This window comes from Vulpes lagopus, chromosome 8 (genome assembly GCF_018345385.1).
Source record: "Vulpes lagopus strain Blue_001 chromosome 8, ASM1834538v1, whole genome shotgun sequence".
Lineage (NCBI taxonomy): Eukaryota > Metazoa > Chordata > Mammalia > Carnivora > Canidae > Vulpes > Vulpes lagopus.
The window spans coordinates 79,448,991-79,466,784 of NC_054831.1; the positions used below are offsets into that span (position 1 = coordinate 79,448,991).

At 48.9% G+C, this 17,794-nt stretch overlaps 2 protein-coding genes across 11 annotated transcripts in view; one reads left to right on the forward strand and one right to left on the reverse strand.

Annotated features, from left to right (window-relative positions):
• Positions 1–8,986, forward strand: part of GDI2 (GDP dissociation inhibitor 2) — a 28,572-nt gene extending 19,586 nt beyond the window's left edge. Inside the window, exons 5-11 of the mRNA XM_041767269.1 lie at positions 312–510; positions 744–875; positions 4,805–4,904; positions 6,293–6,464; positions 7,638–7,782; positions 7,914–7,968; positions 8,051–8,986. Coding sequence (XP_041623203.1) covers positions 312–510; positions 744–875; positions 4,805–4,904; positions 6,293–6,464; positions 7,638–7,782; positions 7,914–7,968; positions 8,051–8,197 — 950 coding nt within the window. The 3' untranslated portion in view covers positions 8,198–8,986. The remainder of the gene's footprint in view (positions 1–311; positions 511–743; positions 876–4,804; positions 4,905–6,292; positions 6,465–7,637; positions 7,783–7,913; positions 7,969–8,050) is intronic.
• Positions 8,987–9,515: 529 nt separating this feature from the next.
• TASOR2 (transcription activation suppressor family member 2) overlaps positions 9,516–17,794 on the reverse strand; it is a 77,845-nt gene continuing 69,566 nt past the window's right edge. For 4 of the 10 annotated variants that reach the window (XM_041765607.1, XM_041765609.1, XM_041765615.1 and 1 more), the window contains 6 exons: positions 15,455–15,580; positions 14,390–14,543; positions 13,549–13,654; positions 11,374–11,555; positions 10,809–10,923; positions 9,517–10,670 (listed from right to left, as the gene is read on the reverse strand). In XM_041765607.1, coding sequence (XP_041621541.1) covers positions 10,496–10,670; positions 10,809–10,923; positions 11,374–11,555; positions 13,549–13,654; positions 14,390–14,543; positions 15,455–15,580 — 858 coding nt within the window. In that variant the 3' untranslated portion in view covers positions 9,517–10,495. Of the gene's footprint in view, positions 10,924–11,373; positions 11,556–13,548; positions 13,655–14,389; positions 14,544–15,454; positions 15,581–17,794 lie in introns of all 10 variants that reach the window. The other 6 variants (XM_041765605.1, XM_041765610.1, XM_041765613.1 and 3 more) reach the window with 3 other exon arrangements.

The following is a 17,794-nucleotide window of genomic DNA, read 5'->3' on the forward strand; positions in this document are numbered from 1 at the left end:
GTTGTCTAGAACATTCAGGTGGATGCCCTTGTAATAGTCTTTCAAAGTCATGTTCACCTTGCACCTTAATAAGAGAGAAAATTAAGTGTGTTACATTTAATTAAGTGCTGATTATAATTGTAACTGTAAAATTAAATACTTAATAGCTGATCTGTTGTAATTCTGTTGGTTTCTTTTGAAGCGTAGTAAAAGTAGAAGCTATACTGTCTAGAAGAGCCTCGGGTAATCCCACGGCACATTTAAACTTGCCTCTCACACTCTCTTTTCCTCGTGTTCTAGTGTGAATGTTTGCTTTTTGACAAATTCTTTAGGCTTAATGGGACTGTTTGAAAAACGTCGCTTCAGAAAATTCCTAGTGTATGTTGCCAACTTTGATGAAAAAGATCCCAGAACTTTTGAGGGCATCGATCCTAAGAAGACTGCCATGCGAGAGGTGTACAAGAAATTTGACTTGGGACAAGATGTCATAGACTTTACTGGCCATGCCCTGGCACTTTACAGGACCGATGAGTAAGTGTTTTGGCTTTTAGATTTGTGTTTTTCTTGGAATTGTCACTGAATTTCTCCATTCTCCAAAATGGAAATTCTAACAAAACAAGTAAATAACCAGGTTATATTATGAAAAGTTCAAGCTGTAAATTAGTGTTAGAACCTTTGAAGTAAAATATGAAAGTAGTGAAATGAAATCATTGAGAAAAACGTTTTTAATATTTATTTTCTAATATTTATTTCCTTTATCCTAGCTATTTAGATCAGCCATGTTGTGAAACCATTAATAGGATTAAACTTTACAGCGAGTCTCTGGCAAGATATGGCAAAAGCCCGTACCTCTACCCACTGTATGGCCTTGGGGAGCTGCCGCAGGGATTTGCAAGGTCAGTGCCGGTCGCTAACCTCGTCTCCTCCTCAGCGGAAGTACGTGCTGCGTGCTTGGGGTGAGGAGCTCCGTCTGCGAGTCACGAGATGCTGCTTATTTTTATTGAGATAAAACTTTTGATATATAACGAAACCACGGATCTACAGGAAAGAAATGTAGTTGGATCCATGTCCAGACCTGTTTACCACCACCACCGCCGGGAGAGGGCGTTTGTCCAGGAAGTTCCCTCGGGTCACCTCCTCATCAGCCACCCCCACTCGTAGCAGCTTCACCTGTAACTTCTTTCCACTACAGATCACTCGTGCCTGTGTGGGAGGGTCACGGAGAGGGAGGGAGTAACGTGACCTGTATTCCGCCGGCCTGCTTGCCCCGCTGCGGTGTCAGTGCGTAGTGTTGTCAGGCTTCTCGATTTTAATCACCCAAGTCGGTGTGAAGTGCGCTCATTACGGCTTTAACTTGGGTTTCCTGAGAACTAATGTTGGTCACCTTGTCATGAGCTTTTTGGCCATTTGTATAATTTTGTGGTATGATTGTTAATGTCTTTTGCATGTTTTTCAAGATTGGGTGGTCTTTTCTGTTTTTGATTTTAGGAGGCCTTGTATTCTGGCGGCAGGTCTGTTGTCAGTGCACGTACTGTACGTCTTCTCTCCCGGAATGCCTTGTCTTTTGCTTACGTTCAGTGCTTACCGGGTCCTTCCTGAGAGAGCTCTGCGTACCTCGAGAGCACAAAGATGGTTTCCAGTGTCTTTTCCTGGAAACTTCATAGTTTTCATTGTGAAATAATGTTGGTGTGTGAGGTGAAGTAGGCCTTGAAGTTCCTTTCTGTCCATACCAATACTTAGTTCTTGTAGCACCATTGTCGAAAAGACTTTCTTTTCCAGTCACGTTGGTGCCTTTGTTGGCACATCCACGGGCCACAGATGTGTATCTGTTTTGTTCCATTAGTTTATGTTTCTTATGCCATTACCATAGCATCCTGAGTATTCTAATTTTTCTTTTTTAAGATCTTATTTAGGGATCCCTGGGTGGTGCAGTGTTTTGGTTTGGCCCAGGGCGTGATCCTGGAGACCCAGGATCGAATCCCACGTCGGGCTCCCGGTGCATGGAGCCTGCTTCTCCCTCTGCCTGTCTCTGCCTCTCTCTCTCTCTCTCTCTCTCTCTCTCTTTCTCTCTCTGTGTGACTATCATAAATAAATAAAAATTAAAAAAAAAATCTTATTTATTTGCGAGTAAGAGCACAAGTGGGGGGGAGCCTGCCAGGGAGCTTGATTTGGGGCTCAGTCCCAGGGCCCCAGGATCATGACTGGAGCAAAAGGTGACACTTAACTGAGCCACCCAGGCGCCCCCACATTTCAAATAATTTCTTGAATTTTCTGATAAATCCATATTTTTTTATTATCCTTTCAGTGTCTAGGATCTGCAGTGCGTTCCCACTGTCATTGTTGTGATTTGTCATATTTTCTCCTTTTTCTTGTTAGGATTTTATCAATTTTATTAATCCTGTCAAGGTACCAAGTCTTAGTTTTATTTATTTTCTTTGTAGCTTATTTTCTATTTTATTGGTTTTGTTCTTTATTTTTTCTTCCAACATGGGTTTAATTTTCTTCTAGTTTTAGCTTTTTAAAATTGAAACAGAACATGGGTTTTACTTTGTGTAACATAAGGATTAAAAGGTTTAAAATTTCTAAGTATGTATCATTCTCTATGGTACCCTCTCTTTTTTTCTTCTTTGATCCTTGGGTTTTTGAAGGTATAGTGTTTAATTGCTAAACATTTGAAAATCTTAAATATTGTAACTGATATCTACTTTAATTCCATGACAAAGAACAAACTTGTAAAATTTTAATCTTTGAAATTAAGGCATACTTTATGGTCAAATATTTTTTTAAAAATTTTTACCTATTTTAGAGAATGCGTGTAGAGGTGGCAGGGAGGGCAAGAGAGGGGTAGAGGGATAGACTCTCAAGCAGTCCCCACTGAGCGTGGAGCCCACCGCAGGGCTCGATCTCAGGACCCTGAGGTCACAACCTGAGCCCAAACCAAGAGTCGGATGGTTTATTGATGGAGCCACTCCGGTGCCCCTCCATGTCTGCTTTAATCATCTCCACCACGCAGCATTATAATTTTTGCACTGAGCAATCAGTTTGAAGAGAGGAGGAGAAAGAGTAGCCGTAACCCTGTCCCCCCTGCTACCATGTTAGTTGCTCTTCTTTCTTTTACATCCATTTCTCTGCAGACACTTCTCTTTATCTCTTCTTCAGCGTTCTTGTAGTTCTAGGTCTGCTCTTACGAGGTCTGTACCTTGATTTTTGAAGGACTTTTGTTGGCTTGACATGTTTTCATTCAGCACTTTGCAGCTGCTGTTTCTGATGACAGTGAGCCGTCACTGAGGTCGGTAACCGGTCCTCTGTATGGAACCAGCATTTTTTTACCCCTCTCTGGCTGCTTTCAGGATTCTTTTTGGTGTTTTACAGTCTTACTTGGATTTGCCTCAGACGGTTTTGCCTGGATGGTTTTGTTGAACTGCTTGGATGTAGAAGTTAATTGTTTATATCAAACTGGGAATTTAAAAATCCTCATTTTCTTCAGATATTTCCTCCCATTTCCTCCATCCTCTCCCTCTGGACACCAGGTCTGTGTGTGTTGGATGCTGGGTATTATTCCATAGTCACTGAGGTGCTTTTCATTATTTTGGTCTCTCTGTGCTTCGTATTGGATAATGCCTGTTGATTTGTCTTCAAGTTCACGAACTCCTTTTTGTTATTTTCAAAAGGTTATTAATCCCACTCAGTGAGTTTTAACTTTTTTCTGGTTCTGTACTTTCTACATGTGGAATTTCCAGTTTTTTAAATATAGTTTTTTGTGAGATTCTGTTACTCATTTTGACCCTCCTGAATATATTTGCAGTAACATGTTCTTGAACCTTTGTGTGAGTGAAGTAATAGCTGTCTCCAGCCCCCTGCACACTGTGACGCCGGTGATCTGGGCACCTGTTTGTACTGATTTGCTTTTCCCGAGGCTTTACTTTGGATCACGTTTTTTTGTTTCTTCCCGTGCCTGGTAAATACTGGCGCGCTGTCGAGATGCTGGGTCCTTCCTTCCTCTGAGGAGTGACTTGTGTGAGTTGGCGGTTCAGTCCTTGGCCACAGGACTGACTCTGCTCTTTATTGGATGGGACGGCAGGGTTTGTTTTGGCTCAATCCTTCATCCTCGAACACCGGGCTGTGATGCTCCCGGGGTTTTGGTGGAGCGCTTACGGCGGGTCCCAGGCCATCTGCTGTGGTAGCATCAGACTTCGACCCCCTCGTCCTCGAGGCCCCGGCCGTACCCTTTGCTCAGCTCCTTGCACCTTTTGGGCGTTGCTTTCGCTGGACCCCTTGGAATGTCACAAGAACGAGCACTTCTGGAGTGAAGAATTTGAAGACTTGGTGGCTCCCCGTTTTGTATCCTTTGCTCCCACAAGTTCATCTCCTTTGAGCCCTGGATTCCATCCTTTGGCCCCGAGTTGACAAGACCACAGGCTTTCTGCTTGTTTAGCAGCTCCTGTGACAAGGAGCAGGGAGAGGGTCCTTCAGCTGAGCCGCCACAGGAGCCCCACACGCAGCTCCAAGTCTCTTCTCCAGTATCTGTCTGCTTTTAGTTTATTATTTGTCTATTTTTATAGTTCGGTTTTATTTATATGCAGGAGGATTAGACCAACATAAGTTCTTCACTCACTACTGGTTGCTGCTCTTTTTGGACTTGGTATTTAGAACTGCGAATGGGACACTTCATTTCATGGTTTTGTACTTGCTGCTCAATGACTTTGAAACTACTGCCTTCTAGAAGGGAATTGAGGAAATACACATTGCCTGTGACTCATTAAGATCTAAGACTTTTTTAGTAGTTGGGACAATTATAAGTTACTGTCATCTCACCTTTTTTTAGGCTAAGTGCTATTTATGGTGGCACCTACATGCTCAATAAACCCATTGAAGAAATCATTGTGCAAAATGGCCAAGTGATTGGTGTGAAATCTGAAGGAGAGGTAAGTAGCTTTCACAATGTAAATAATACTGTGTTCTAGTGAAGAAAATGTTGCCTGGTGGAACGGGATTTGGGCATCAATGCTGGATTTCAGACTGGTTTATGCCACTTTGGTGTTCATAATGAGTAAGGACTGGCTTGAGATGCTGTGTTTTTTGTTTTTTTTTTTAAGATTTTATTTATTTATTCATGAAAGACACAGAGAGGCAGGCAGAGGGAGAAGCAGGCTCCATACTGGGAGCCTGACGTGGAACTCGATCCGGGGTCTCCAGGACCACGCCCTGGGCCGAAGGTGGTACTAAACGCTGAGCCACCAGGGCTGCCCACTGTGCTTTATTTTACAAAAATCTTACTGTTGGTTATTGCTGAAGACTGGGTTATACGTTATGGATGAAACCTTAGTGGTAGGTGCTCTATTTATGGAGTGTAGGTTGGTGCCTGTCTCCTGAATTTTCATTTAAATGTAGCTTTATAATTTATATAATTTATAACTTATCAGTGGAATTGGGTGGGCCTGGTGAATACTGGGCATTTTATTATTTAATTTGGGTTTTAGCTTCAGTGCTGGCTGGGTGGAGTTTCAAGTAGTTTCTCTGATTTGGATTGAGTACGAATGTGTTAACCTTGTTCACGTGCTAATTCAGATTCGGTGGGTCTGTGTCCTTGCGAGCTCTTAGGTGAGGCTGATGCTGAGGGTCCGCTGACCAGCTCATTCGTGTTTCATGAGCTGCCAACTCGTACTGATAGCTGGCACTGCTCAGAAGCTAAGACCGGAGAGCTAGTTGGCATTCCTGTGGTACTGCGTGGGTTGGCCCACGTAATCCTCACTCAGCGGTGGGCCGTCAGAATGAGTCATTACCGTGGAGCCTTTGTAACTGCCTTGTGTGTCCATCAGAACGGGTTTAGGGAACAGGGACAAACGGGGAGCAATTCATCTGGGATCTCAGAGCGCTTAGTGTGGGGGTCATCTCCTGTTGTTTTCCCCACAGCGGTTCCCTCGTGGGAGATAAACATTCCCGTCTTCCCAGGCACATCGCATATAGCGACAGCCCTTAAATACGGTACTTCATTTAATCCAGCAACAGCTGTTGGAGATTAAGCTTGGCCAGGATTGGAAACCTGTCTGCCCGACTCTGAATCCTGTGCTTCTAAACACTGTGCACCTGGTTTCCTAGTAGTTGAACAGGACTTCGAATGCACGGGTCTGTTCCAGGAGAATGGGCGGGGGGGGTGGTTGGCAAAACTAGTTTTAGGTGATCTGTAGTTGAGCAGTAATTGACAGGTACCCTTATGAAGGGAACGTGTTGACAGCCCAGTGGCGTCAGTAGTCTAGCTGGAAGCCTTGGGGACCCGGACTGCTATAAATGGGAGCTCAACCGTTTACTACAGGTTGCTCGCTGCAAGCAGCTCATCTGTGACCCCAGCTACGTCAAAGACCGGGTAGAGAAGGTGGGCCAGGTCATCAGGGTTATCTGCATTCTCAGCCACCCCATCAAGAACACCAATGACGCCAACTCCTGCCAGATCATCATCCCCCAGAACCAGGTCAATCGGAAGTCAGGTGAGGTGTGAAGACCAGCAGATGTTTGGGCCACGTTGTTAGAATCCTTATTTGCTCTCTTGTAAGAAACTTTAGGTCGCGTACGGGAAACGAGAGCCGATGGCTTTAGCTCACAGGGATGTGAGGTCCTTGCATTGAAAGGCACAACTCCACCCTGGAGCCCTGCCTCGCCCTCCTGCTTGCCCCCACTTTGGGCCTCCTTTCCTTCATTGTAGAATGAGGAATTGAGCTGGCTGGACTAGGTGGTCATGGTGCCTCCTGGCCCCTCCGGCATGGGGATGGGGAGGCAGGTCATGGCTTATTAGGCATTAGGCAGCCCAGCTCTACTGTGGTCTTGAGCCAGCTTAGGCTGGATTTCAGCAGTGTGCTAGAAAACAACTGCATCAGGACGGACTTCTAAAGTAGGAATTCCTAATCTCCTTGTGGTGAGCAGTTGTTTTCATCCCCTACCTTTTCCCACCATCCTTAGAGGTGGAAGCCCTATATCTATCAAAAATTCAACTTTAGGAAGGGTTATCAGCATTTAAACAGAACTACTGGTATGTTTTTTCCATGTAAGAAACCAGAATCGTGGGTTATTAGGATTGCACCCAAGGGACATGCAGGGGGCCCACGCAGACCCCAGGGTTGGTGAACTCGAGAGGAAAGCAGCTCAGTAGTGACTTTCGTATTGGAAATGACGCACTTACTAAGCAGCACGCAGAGGGGGCAGTAGACGACGGGATGCGAAACGAAGAGTAGCTTGTGCTGATTGGTCGTTTTGTTACTTCAATTAAGTAAACGAGAAGCTAGTCCTTAATAAATTGTCCCTTAGCTGTTCAGCCCCTTTCTAGATGCAGGGCTCGGAGAGGAAGGAGACAGCGCGGTCAGTGGGGTTGTCAGGTGTCCGGTTAGCGGCCACAGAGCTGGAGGAAAGCAAGCTGTGTAAGCCCGGCAGTTCTGGCCACGGAAACCCACAGCCCCAGGAGGCTGCAAGTGGCTTGGTACTTGCATACGCGGTCCTATCTGGAACAGAGAGGGCGCCGTCGGCCTCCAGTTGCCACCTCCGCCTAGAAGGTTTTGTCTGGTCCAAGCAATTTTAATTCCACCTGATGATATACGGGGAGAGTGGATTGCGCACACACGGCTGAGGCCTGGGAACCCTGGCAGTGAGACGGCGTTACTCGTTTGCAGACATCTACGTGTGCATGATCTCCTCTGCACACAATGTGGCCGCGCAAGGGAAGTACATCGCCATAGTGAGCACGACAGTGGAGACCAAGGAACCCGAGAAGGAAATCAGACCAGCTTTGGAGCTTCTGGAACCAATTGAACAGAAGTGAGTGATGGGTCCCTTTCGATGAGCTCAGATCCAAGACTGAGTTCTGACCTCGCAGCGAGGGGAGCGCAGTGAGGACGAGGGGCGGCCGGGGGCAGCTCACCTGCTGACTTCATTCTTTCCCCCTCCAGATTCGTTAGCATCAGCGACCTCCTTGTACCCAAAGACCTGGGGACGGAAAGCCAGGTGAGTGGCGGTCTGAGAAGGGCATCGGGCACGGGCGGCGCGGGGAGATGCCCGCCTCACGTCTCGGTGATTTCATTCGCAGATCTTTATTTCCCGCACGTACGATGCTACAACTCACTTTGAGACCACCTGTGACGATATTAAGAACATCTACAAGAGGATGACCGGCTCCGAGTTTGACTTTGAGGAAATGAAGCGCAAGAAGAACGACATCTACGGGGAAGACTAGGAGCAGTGCACGTACTCATCTCGCTAGGACAGACCTAACTCTGGCAAATGACGCATACTGTTCGCCCCCGATAGCGTAGGCCTGCTGCTGTAATCCGCACCGTGATTGCAGGGCGCTGTACCAGTAAATACTCCTTCCCTTTCTAATATCATGTAGGAACGTGTCTCATGGCGGGGCTGCTCCGCACCGGCAGGTCACCGTGTCTGCTCACCTTAGCCAGCCCTGGCTCTCCCTAGTGGAGGAGCAGTCTGAGGACATCCGTGATCCTGGTACGGAGCACTTGATACAGACTTTGTATCTTTTAATCAGTGTAGCCGCCGCGGCCGTGTGCTTCTGCTGCTCCGGAGCCGGAGCAGTACCACTTGCGTGCCATCTGTCCTCCTGGCGTTGAGATTCAAGACTGAATCTCCCCTACGGGACAGCAGCCCTACATCTGCCCCCCACCTTCCCGTGCTGTGTCCTGTCCGCTACTCCGACAGTGCCCATGGCACACGGCCACGAGTGGGGAGACATGAGCCTAAAATCTAACCCAACTGCAGACCCTGAGAGTCCTTTCGGAGGAAGCCTGTGTGCGGTGTTTTAACCTTATAAAATGGATGAGCGCGAAGGGGAAAGAAACCCCTTGTAAGCAGGTAAACGTAGAAGCTTCTTTTGTATCCCAGGTGTGGCTTCTTCAACGGACCAAGCTGCGATGCAGTATTGATTTGACAGGGCCTCCACTTCAGTGTCTGTCTCAAATGGCTCCACATGATTTCTGTACTGCAAAATAAAGCCAAACTCTGGAAACCAGTTCCTGCTCCATTGGTCTCTTTGTCTGGTGTAAGAGTTGGCGTGCATTGTGCTGGCTGCTGTGCAGGCACACACGCCAACTCCGCGCCGATGGCCCCGGGGGATTTACATCCGGACGCCTAGCAGCATGCCCGTGGCCTGGCTTCGAAGTGAGTAGACCCCAAATTAGGTTCCTGACACATCTCCTGGGGCACAGACTGACCCCAGTTGAGAAACCCCTGCTTTTCCATGTGGTAGGAGTATCTAAAACCCCAGCAAGCCCTTCCTTCCCCTAATTCAAGTTGTCCACCAGGCCTGTGGGCGAAGGCAAGGGCGCATGCTGGGCTGAAAATCCTTAGGGTCTTCCCAGTCTTCGGGTAGCATGCGTGTGGCATGACTGCAACCCTCAGCCAGGCCCGCAGGGAACGAGGACGGCGGACCGTGCAGAGAAGGCTACTCCTTGGTCAGGTGTAAAAACAAACAGTTCTAGAAAAGGTGGGATGGATGCGGGGGGGGGGGGGGGGGGGCGGGAAGGGCGGCTCTTCAAGGGGGGGGGGGGCTTGACCTCTGAGAGCGGAGTGACAGCAGGTGCTGTTGCGCCGGTCGTGCCACCTACGGCTACTGGTCAGATCGGGCAGCCGGGCCTTGGAGCGGACTGTCCAGAGCGCAGGTGAAAGGCCAGGGAAGCCCGTCCTTCCCGGGGCTCGGCGCCCTGCTCTGAGGGGAGCAGAGCCACTTCTGTCAAGTGGTCTGAAAACTGCCACCACTTTCCCCACAAATTCAAGTTTTGCTCTAAAGGAATCCCAGAAAGTTGATCTTCAGGGGTCTTTATTTAAAAAATGAAACAAATTAGTTACAAAAACCTCTGTTCCAAATAGATACTATGTATCTACAAACATTTTTTGCTTGGTTTTGAGTTTAAAGATTACTGTAGAAATTATTTCTAATACCATAAATAAGTGATTTTCTTCCTCAGAATTGATTTTGTAGTGCAGTATTTACAAAAACTGAGCTCTTGAAAACAGTTTATAAATCAGCAACGTGACTGTAGTGTTGCTAGAATAACAGCAGATCCCCCAGTTAAGAGCCTAGCTTTCACAAGGGCGGTCAAGCCTTTAAGACGGACTACCATGCACTACGTACGCCTTCTGGACGTGGACATGCAAAAACCGAACCATCGGTCAAACACTTATTTTTGCTACGACTAATAAGTAAACGTTTGTAAAATTGTTTTTAGCATGGAGCTTATAATTAATAGTTTGGAAGGCTCTCTGTATAAAATGAAATTAATTTAAAACAATAATATCGAACACTGCAACAAAGCTAGTGGACAGCTCATGTTCCACTTGAATAACGGCCAAGATTTTTATAGCAAAATGTAAGAAAATGAAAACTTCCAAGTTGTAGAACATTGATTTTTCAAATATGAGAAAACGACTCTGTTTATCTAAAAAATTTTCAAAGTAAAAGGAAACCAGGAATTGGTTGGCAGTGGCGTCGCGGTCTAGGCCAGCTGCCGCTCATCCCTGATTAACAGGACACTGGTATTTCAGCAGCAGGATGCGGTCCAGTGGGGACAACTTCCAGGCACCTCATGGTCACCGTCTCCTGTGTCCCGGGAACAAGGTGAACTGCCAGTGACGACGTGTGCCGTTCAGATGAAGTGGGTTCCCTCAAGTAGGCTGAGCCAACAGCAATTCCACCCCTAATACAGATTTAAAATTTATAGCATGATGTAGAAGGTAAAGAACAGAGTTTGCCAACAACCGGTTTCCTCACAGACGCAAATGTCAGTACGTGTCATGTCCCGTTCACACAGAAGAGTTCTGTAAAGTGTTCTTACCAATAGCTACTCTTAAACGGAGCTGCTATATTTTGTATATTTTCAAGGAAATTATTTACATCTGTAACAAGGATGCCACTATTTTCAAAGACTTCTCTGGAGACAGTGGGCTTTTCTGTAAAAAGAAAAAAATACCTTTTGGTGAAAAATTCATTGATGTACATACTTTATAAGCATCAGAACTCCCTTTTTTAAAACAAAACACCCACTAACTTGTAGGGAACTGCTTCATCTCTGGGGGGGGGGGGGCGCACTGTCGTAGGGAGGAAAGGTGTGGGGTCAGGAGCGGCTGCCGAGGTGCGGAACACCACTGCTGAAGGGCGGCTCGTCCTCCCTGTCCTCCCGGGGTGACAGGGTCCCCGGGTCTCGCCTTGGAGCACTAGGGTGTGGTGCGTAGGCACATGTGGGTTGGGGCCGCGCGCCAGACCGAACCCAGTGGCCCGTGTCTTGGGCCTTCAGCACACTTCTCCCAACACAGCAAAAGGCTGGTTCTTGGCTGCCGGGTGGACACGCGCACGGATCTTGGACGTTTCTAGAGGAGCCGGGACGAAGGCTGTGAGTTTACCTGTTAGGAAGACCGCAAACCTGGCCTGGATGTGCTGGATCTGCAGGCTCAGCAGACATTTTAAATGTTCTGCTTTTGTTGCTGCTCGAGAGTCACACTGGTGGTAATGAAGCAGCTCGATGAGCTCTGCGCTCTGGTAGGACTTCAATATTAGGTTCTTCTTATGTGCGACCGAATCCACTCTGTAATAGACGCAGAAATGTTAGCCAAGCTCAGGTTCAGTATAAATTTGCGAGTTTACTTTTTACTGTGTCTTCATTTTTAGCTTTTATTCTTCGACTTCTTGTCTTCACAATCTGTGAAAACACTCAAAACTCCCAAGACGCTGCTTCCCTCCTCTCTCGCTTCCCACGACGCACCTGTCTTCCTGGACCTCGCTGTGGCCCCGCAGGTTCCCTCAAGTGGCACAGGCCTACTTCCTCCCTTTGTCAACACACATTTTTGAGACGTGCAGGCCTCATTCCAAGCCAGGGGGGCATCTCCGTGTGCAGGTCCAGCGGCCCCCAGCTGCGGGAGGGATTGTGCCGCGATGCTTCCCGTCCCCGTTCTAGGGCCACCACTGATCTGCTTAGTCAGATTAGCAGCTTCATTAGGAAGTTGCTGCTTCATAACGGTCATTTCTCACTCCTTAAATTTCTTCTTTATTAAGAGTGTGCGGAGGTGGGAGGGGCAGAGAGCGGGGGACACCGCAGCTTTAGCAGACCCCACGCTCTGTGCGGAGCCTCACCCGGGGCTTCCTCTCACGCCCTGAGCGGAGATCCAGTCAGACAAACCCAACGAGCCCCCAGTGCCCTGTGACCTCCCTTAAAATCTCCTCTAACTTCTACACGTCTGTCCATCTGCTTTCTGGAGGAAAGCCAACAAGTCCCCCAGGTCCCCACGTCTCCAGCGGCACTGACACTGGCCATGTCACAGGGCTGTGTTTCCTTCAGGCTCTACCCTTCGTGTACACACAATTAAGTGGCATCATACCACATGTTTTATGAGCCCCGCTTTTTATAAGTAAGATATTTGCAAAATCTTTATTTTGCAAATGTGTTAAAAATTATGAATGTATGGAATCCATATATTGGTCATATTTGCTTAGAGCTGGGTTGGAGGCTGGTTTTGAGGTTACTAATAACCACCTGTTACTATAAACATCTTTGCTGAAACAGAAGTTTTTAAAAGCTAAGGTTCTTTTGCTTTTAGTTTGAGATGAAGGCTTCCGGAGGCCACAGAACAGGACGTTTTCTGGCAAGTGCCCATGATGGCCACTGTGGTGGGAGTGCATATCCGAGGGCCGGCAGTGGCGGACCAATTTACCTAATATCCAAACATGGAAATCCACCCGTGCTTGCCAGGTGGACCGGTGCGTGGTGCGTTCCTGCGCTTGAGCCTCTACTCTGAAGGGCTGGTTAACCGCCTCCACCGCCCCCACCCCCACCCCCTGGACGTGCAGCATCTGCTTTGGGGTCCGCTCAGACCTTTTGGCTCGCTTTTTCCTCCTGCACTAGTGCTTTCCGGGTACAGCCTCTCCCAGACCTGCTCCCGCCTCTGTCTGTCCTTGGGAGGGAGAAGCGCGGTGGGGCACAGAGGACAGCGGTCCGGTTAAGGCGAACGTTCTGGGCCTGCAGCCCGGCACCACAGCTCCTCGTCTGACCTGGGTCAGATCTGTCGCGCCCGTGCGGCCACTCCCAATCCCTGGAGTGTGGGGGCAACTGCTGTACGACACTGGCCGCCCGCCGGTTGGTCCCCGAGGAGCCTGCAACGGCTCCTGGCAGCTCCACACGCATCCACCCCGGGCCCAGCGGCAGCAGCCCCACCGCAGCACAGGCCCCATGGCCCGGGGCTCCTCCTGGAAAGCAGCGCTGCCCAGAAGCCCTGCCCCGCCGCCTCCTTCCAGTCTGCTGGTTCCCGAACGACTAAACCAAGGGAACGTTCCTGTCCTGTTCCATCCTGTGACTGGTGACTTGATTCCACCCCACCCCCGACACAGGCCCAGGAGCGCAGTAGCCCATGGCCACACTTCCAGTCCCTCCAGGTTCACGGCTCACGGCGGCAGAGCCCAAACTTCAGGACTCCCGAGTTTGACCTCCGTTGGCCTCCAGTGCTGTCAAAGTCTGGGCCTCAAACCCTCGGTGGCGGTTCCAGCCTCCCGGCCTCCCTGACAGGCTCCGCGCCCCGCGGCCTCACCTGACGTCCTCTCTCAGTTTTTTGTTCTCTCTGTAGTGGAGCAGCCACTTCCACCTTCCGTTTCTGTTCAGTTTTTCCAGGGTTCTGACCACGTCCTTCAACTGAGCTACAGACGGAAGAGAAGCGGTCTCGTGGGGCCCAGAAACTGTGATGGTGGGGGGCGGCTAGGCCCGCTACCCGGCACCCAGACACCAATCCTAGGGACCCCACAAGCGGGAAGTCCACATCCTGCACCTGCAAATACTCCCCACTCCAGTCTCCGTGCATAATTCCGGCTGTGGGGGTCCACCCCCTCCAATGGGCCAGGAGTGGCGTCTACAGGGAGCTCTAGTATGACATCAGCTGGGGCAGGGTTTGATTATACCAAAAGGCCCCCCCCCGCCAGGCTGCTATCACCACCTCCTCCGTCTAATCATTGCCCAGGGAGAAGAGTATTAGGAGTGCCTGGCACATAATTAACAAGACTTAAGAGGCATGTTTCCAGAACATCACCCAGACGGCAGGACTGCTAACAAGAGAAATGCAGAAGAGAGGGCTTGTGGGCAGGTGTAGGAGGCAAGGGTGAACAGTCAGGCAGTGCTCCCAGCGGGGTTGGTGCTGAAGAGAAGCCAGGTGGCCCCCGAGAGGCCAGGAGCACACGTGCCAGGGGCGGGGGTGACAGCAAGCCACAAGGGAGGCTCAGCAGAGCACGGGGCACAAATGAAGGCCTCACAAGGTGGTGACTGACAGCGACTTCTGAGTTAATCTCTTTGAGAAAGTAGTGTTTGGGTCGCTGGGGGAAGAGAAATGGACCCAATTAGATTTTAAAGACAGAAACAAGGAAGGAAAACACAAGACCGACCTAATGTTAAGGATTCCAGGATCTTGTCATCTGAGACCATAAAGCCTCCAGTCTGGAACAGCTCCTGGTAGGTGGACTGGAGCACGTCCTCAGGGCAGTCTACTCCAGCGAAGAGGACACTGGGGAAGTGCTTCAGCTTCAGAAGAAAGGGGATCTAGTGAACACAAAGGACCCAAAGGGAGAGGTTGGTGGGGTCACTGTTATGCAAGGACTGCAAGATTCAGGAGCAGCTGAAAATAAACCTAAGCTAAATGACTAGAATTCTGCACCCCCCTCACACCCCAGCAGCACCTCCCATAACCCCCAGCACACTCCAGCAGCACCTCCCATAACCCCTGTCACACCCCAGCAGGACCTCCTATAACCCCCATCACACCCCAGCAGCATCTCCCCATAACCCCCGTCACACCCCAGCAGCATCTCCCCATAACTCCCATCACACCCCAGCAGCACCTCCCATAACCCCCATCACACCCCAGCAGCACCTCCCATAACCCCCGTCACACCCCAGCAGCACCTCCCATAACCCCCAGCACACCCCAGCAGCACCTCCCATAACCCCCAGCACACCCCAGCAGCACCTCCCTTAAGGAATATGGATTCGGTTCATCTCACCTGCTGCAAGGACCCTAACATCTTGTCTATTTCCCGAGAGGTCTCTGAAACCCCCTGGGCCTGACACTGGGGGTGGGGTGAACCTTAGAGCCGGGAAGCAGGCACTGGGCTCCTCTCCCACACCGACAGCTGCCCTGAGCCCAGGCTGTGCAGTGAGGGCTTCCCTGGACAGGCAACCCCTTTTACTCAACTGACACATTAATATCAGTACAGAGTTAAGAAAACTTCTGCCAGTCCCTGTAAAGGAAGGTTCACTCCTGCTGTGTGGGTTTCAATCTGGGCTGAGACCATGTCCCCACACCGCCCCCCTCGCCGGGGCTCTTCCCTAGTTAGGAGGGAAGTCTTCACTCGGAGCCATAACACATCCCACAAATGCCTCGGTCAGTTAGCTACCCCGCGGAACACCCCATAAAATGCTTGAACAGCTCTGTAAGAGAGGGGCATACGCACTTGATGCAGGCGCGATGCTATGTCTTCATTCCTGATGATGACCAGGAGCGTGTCATTCTCTCTGTGGAAGGCCTGACAGAAATGCTGAAGTTCAACTTCTGTATGGCCTCCTTTCCTCAGGATGTTCTGAAAGATTTACAAATAACTATTACCACAGAAGGGCCACCTGCACAGGATTACTTTCATAGTCCACTAAGCACATCAAAAAGCACATCCTAGTCCCTAAACTATCCTAACCAGGCAACATGGGTGGCAATTAAGTCCTACTTCTTTTTTTTTTTTTTAATTTACTTATTTTTAAATTTTAATTAATTTTTTTTTTTTTTTAAGATTTCATCTCTAAACGAGCTTTCCAGATGGCTCCCGGGCATCACTAACAACTGGGTTTAGAGGTTCATTTAAAAGGAAAGCACTTTCTAATCAATCCTTATGTCCACGAAGTGGCCAAGAGCAGACTAATGCACGGACACGGGGCTCTCATGCAATCTGAGGCTGTTACCTTGGGGATGCAGATATTCACCCTCAAAATACCACCTCCAGTCGAAACGCTCCTACAACTTTTGGGAAGGCCAAGCTGCATCCCCCGGAACATCATGAATGGCCGGGGAGCCCCTGGATGCTCCCGCACCGGCAGGACCACCTGTCCCAGGCCTGACTGGCAGTTACTCGAGTAATTACGAGCAATTCCTTCACTCCATACCCCTCTGTGATGCAGACACTGTTTCTGTCTGAAGGATTCTGGACGTTTCCACTGCACACCCTGAGGCTTCTCCTGGCACCAGGAGCACGGTCTGACCAGCACTTGTTATTTCCTTTGTAAAAGCACAGTGTCCCTGGATCTCAAAACAACTCAAATTTGATCATTTCGATACTTCAACTCAAAATGCACAGCAACGTAACTTCAAAGAAACTCCTCCAGGTAAGATCTGACGAAGAGCCCACCGAAACGTCTCAGTACAGATCCTCGGCTCTGACTTCGTTTACTAATAAATGACCTGAAGGAACACATTTTCTGAGACATTCAACACCTTTACCACACCCCGTGAAACCTGGGCTCTTCGGTCACACACTTTGAGTTTCTATAATAATAAAGGAGCTTCCGCATCTTACAGATAAGTGGGGCCGGACACCCCATCTCTCCCAAGTGCCTCAGGACTCCCCAGGCCAGAAAACTTCCCAGGGGAGCTGAGTTTTTGAAAACATTTTGCTCTAGATTATCTTGATAGTACTTTATTCTGACGCTTAATTTATACTATGCCCACCTTCTCGCTTGAAGGATAGTTTTACCTTTGCACAAAATTTGTTACTTTATTTTTTTAATGATTTATTTATTCATGAGAGATGCACAAAGAGGCAGAGACACAGGCAGAAGGAGAAGCAGGCTCCATGCGGGGAGCCCGATGCAGGACTCAATCCCAGGACCCCAGGATCACGACCTGAGCTGAAGGCAGATGCTCAATTGCTGAGCCACCCAGGGGCCCCCAATCTTTTACTTTCTGTTGTAAACAGTGGCCACGAGATAAATATGATCATGAAACACAACACACACTCCCAAACCATGTGTGGTGTCTCGAAGCAGTCCAGCTGTAGGTGTGAACTGAACGTGGCTACTACGCTCTCTCTCTTGCACAAAAACCAGCATCCTAATCAAACGCCGGGACACCTGCACCCCGATGTTTCTAGCAGCAGTGTCCACAATAGCCAAACTGTGGAAGGAGCCTCAGTGTCCATCGAAAGATGATTGGATAAAGAAGATGTGGTTTATGTATACAATGGAATATTACTCAGCAATTAGAAACGACAAATACCCACCATTGCTTCAACGTGGATGGAACTGGAGGGTATTATGCTGAGTGACATAAGTCAATCGGAGAAGGACAAACATTATATGGTCTCATTCATTTGGGGAATATAAATAATAGTGAAAGGGAATAAAAGGGAAGGGGGAAGAAATGGGTAGGAAATAGCAGAAAGGGAGATAGCAGATTTCCTAACTCTGGAAAATGAACTAGGGGTGGTGGAAGGGGAGGAGGGCAGGGGGTGGGGGTGAATGGGTGACGGGCACTGATGGGGGCACTTGACGGGATGAGCACTGGGTGTTATTCTGTATGCTGGCAAATTGAACACCAATAAAAAATAAATTTATTATTAAAAAAAAAACAACCCAGCATCCTCTGCGCTCTCTCTGTCAAGGACAAGAATGGTGCTGTTGCTTTTGAGAAGATGGAAGCAAAAAGAAACCGGGTCTTTTGCTCACTGTGGCATGATGCCACTGAGTTGCCCCCTTATTTCAGCACTGGTCAAGGTACAGTATATGTAATCAGCCAAACAAAATTAACT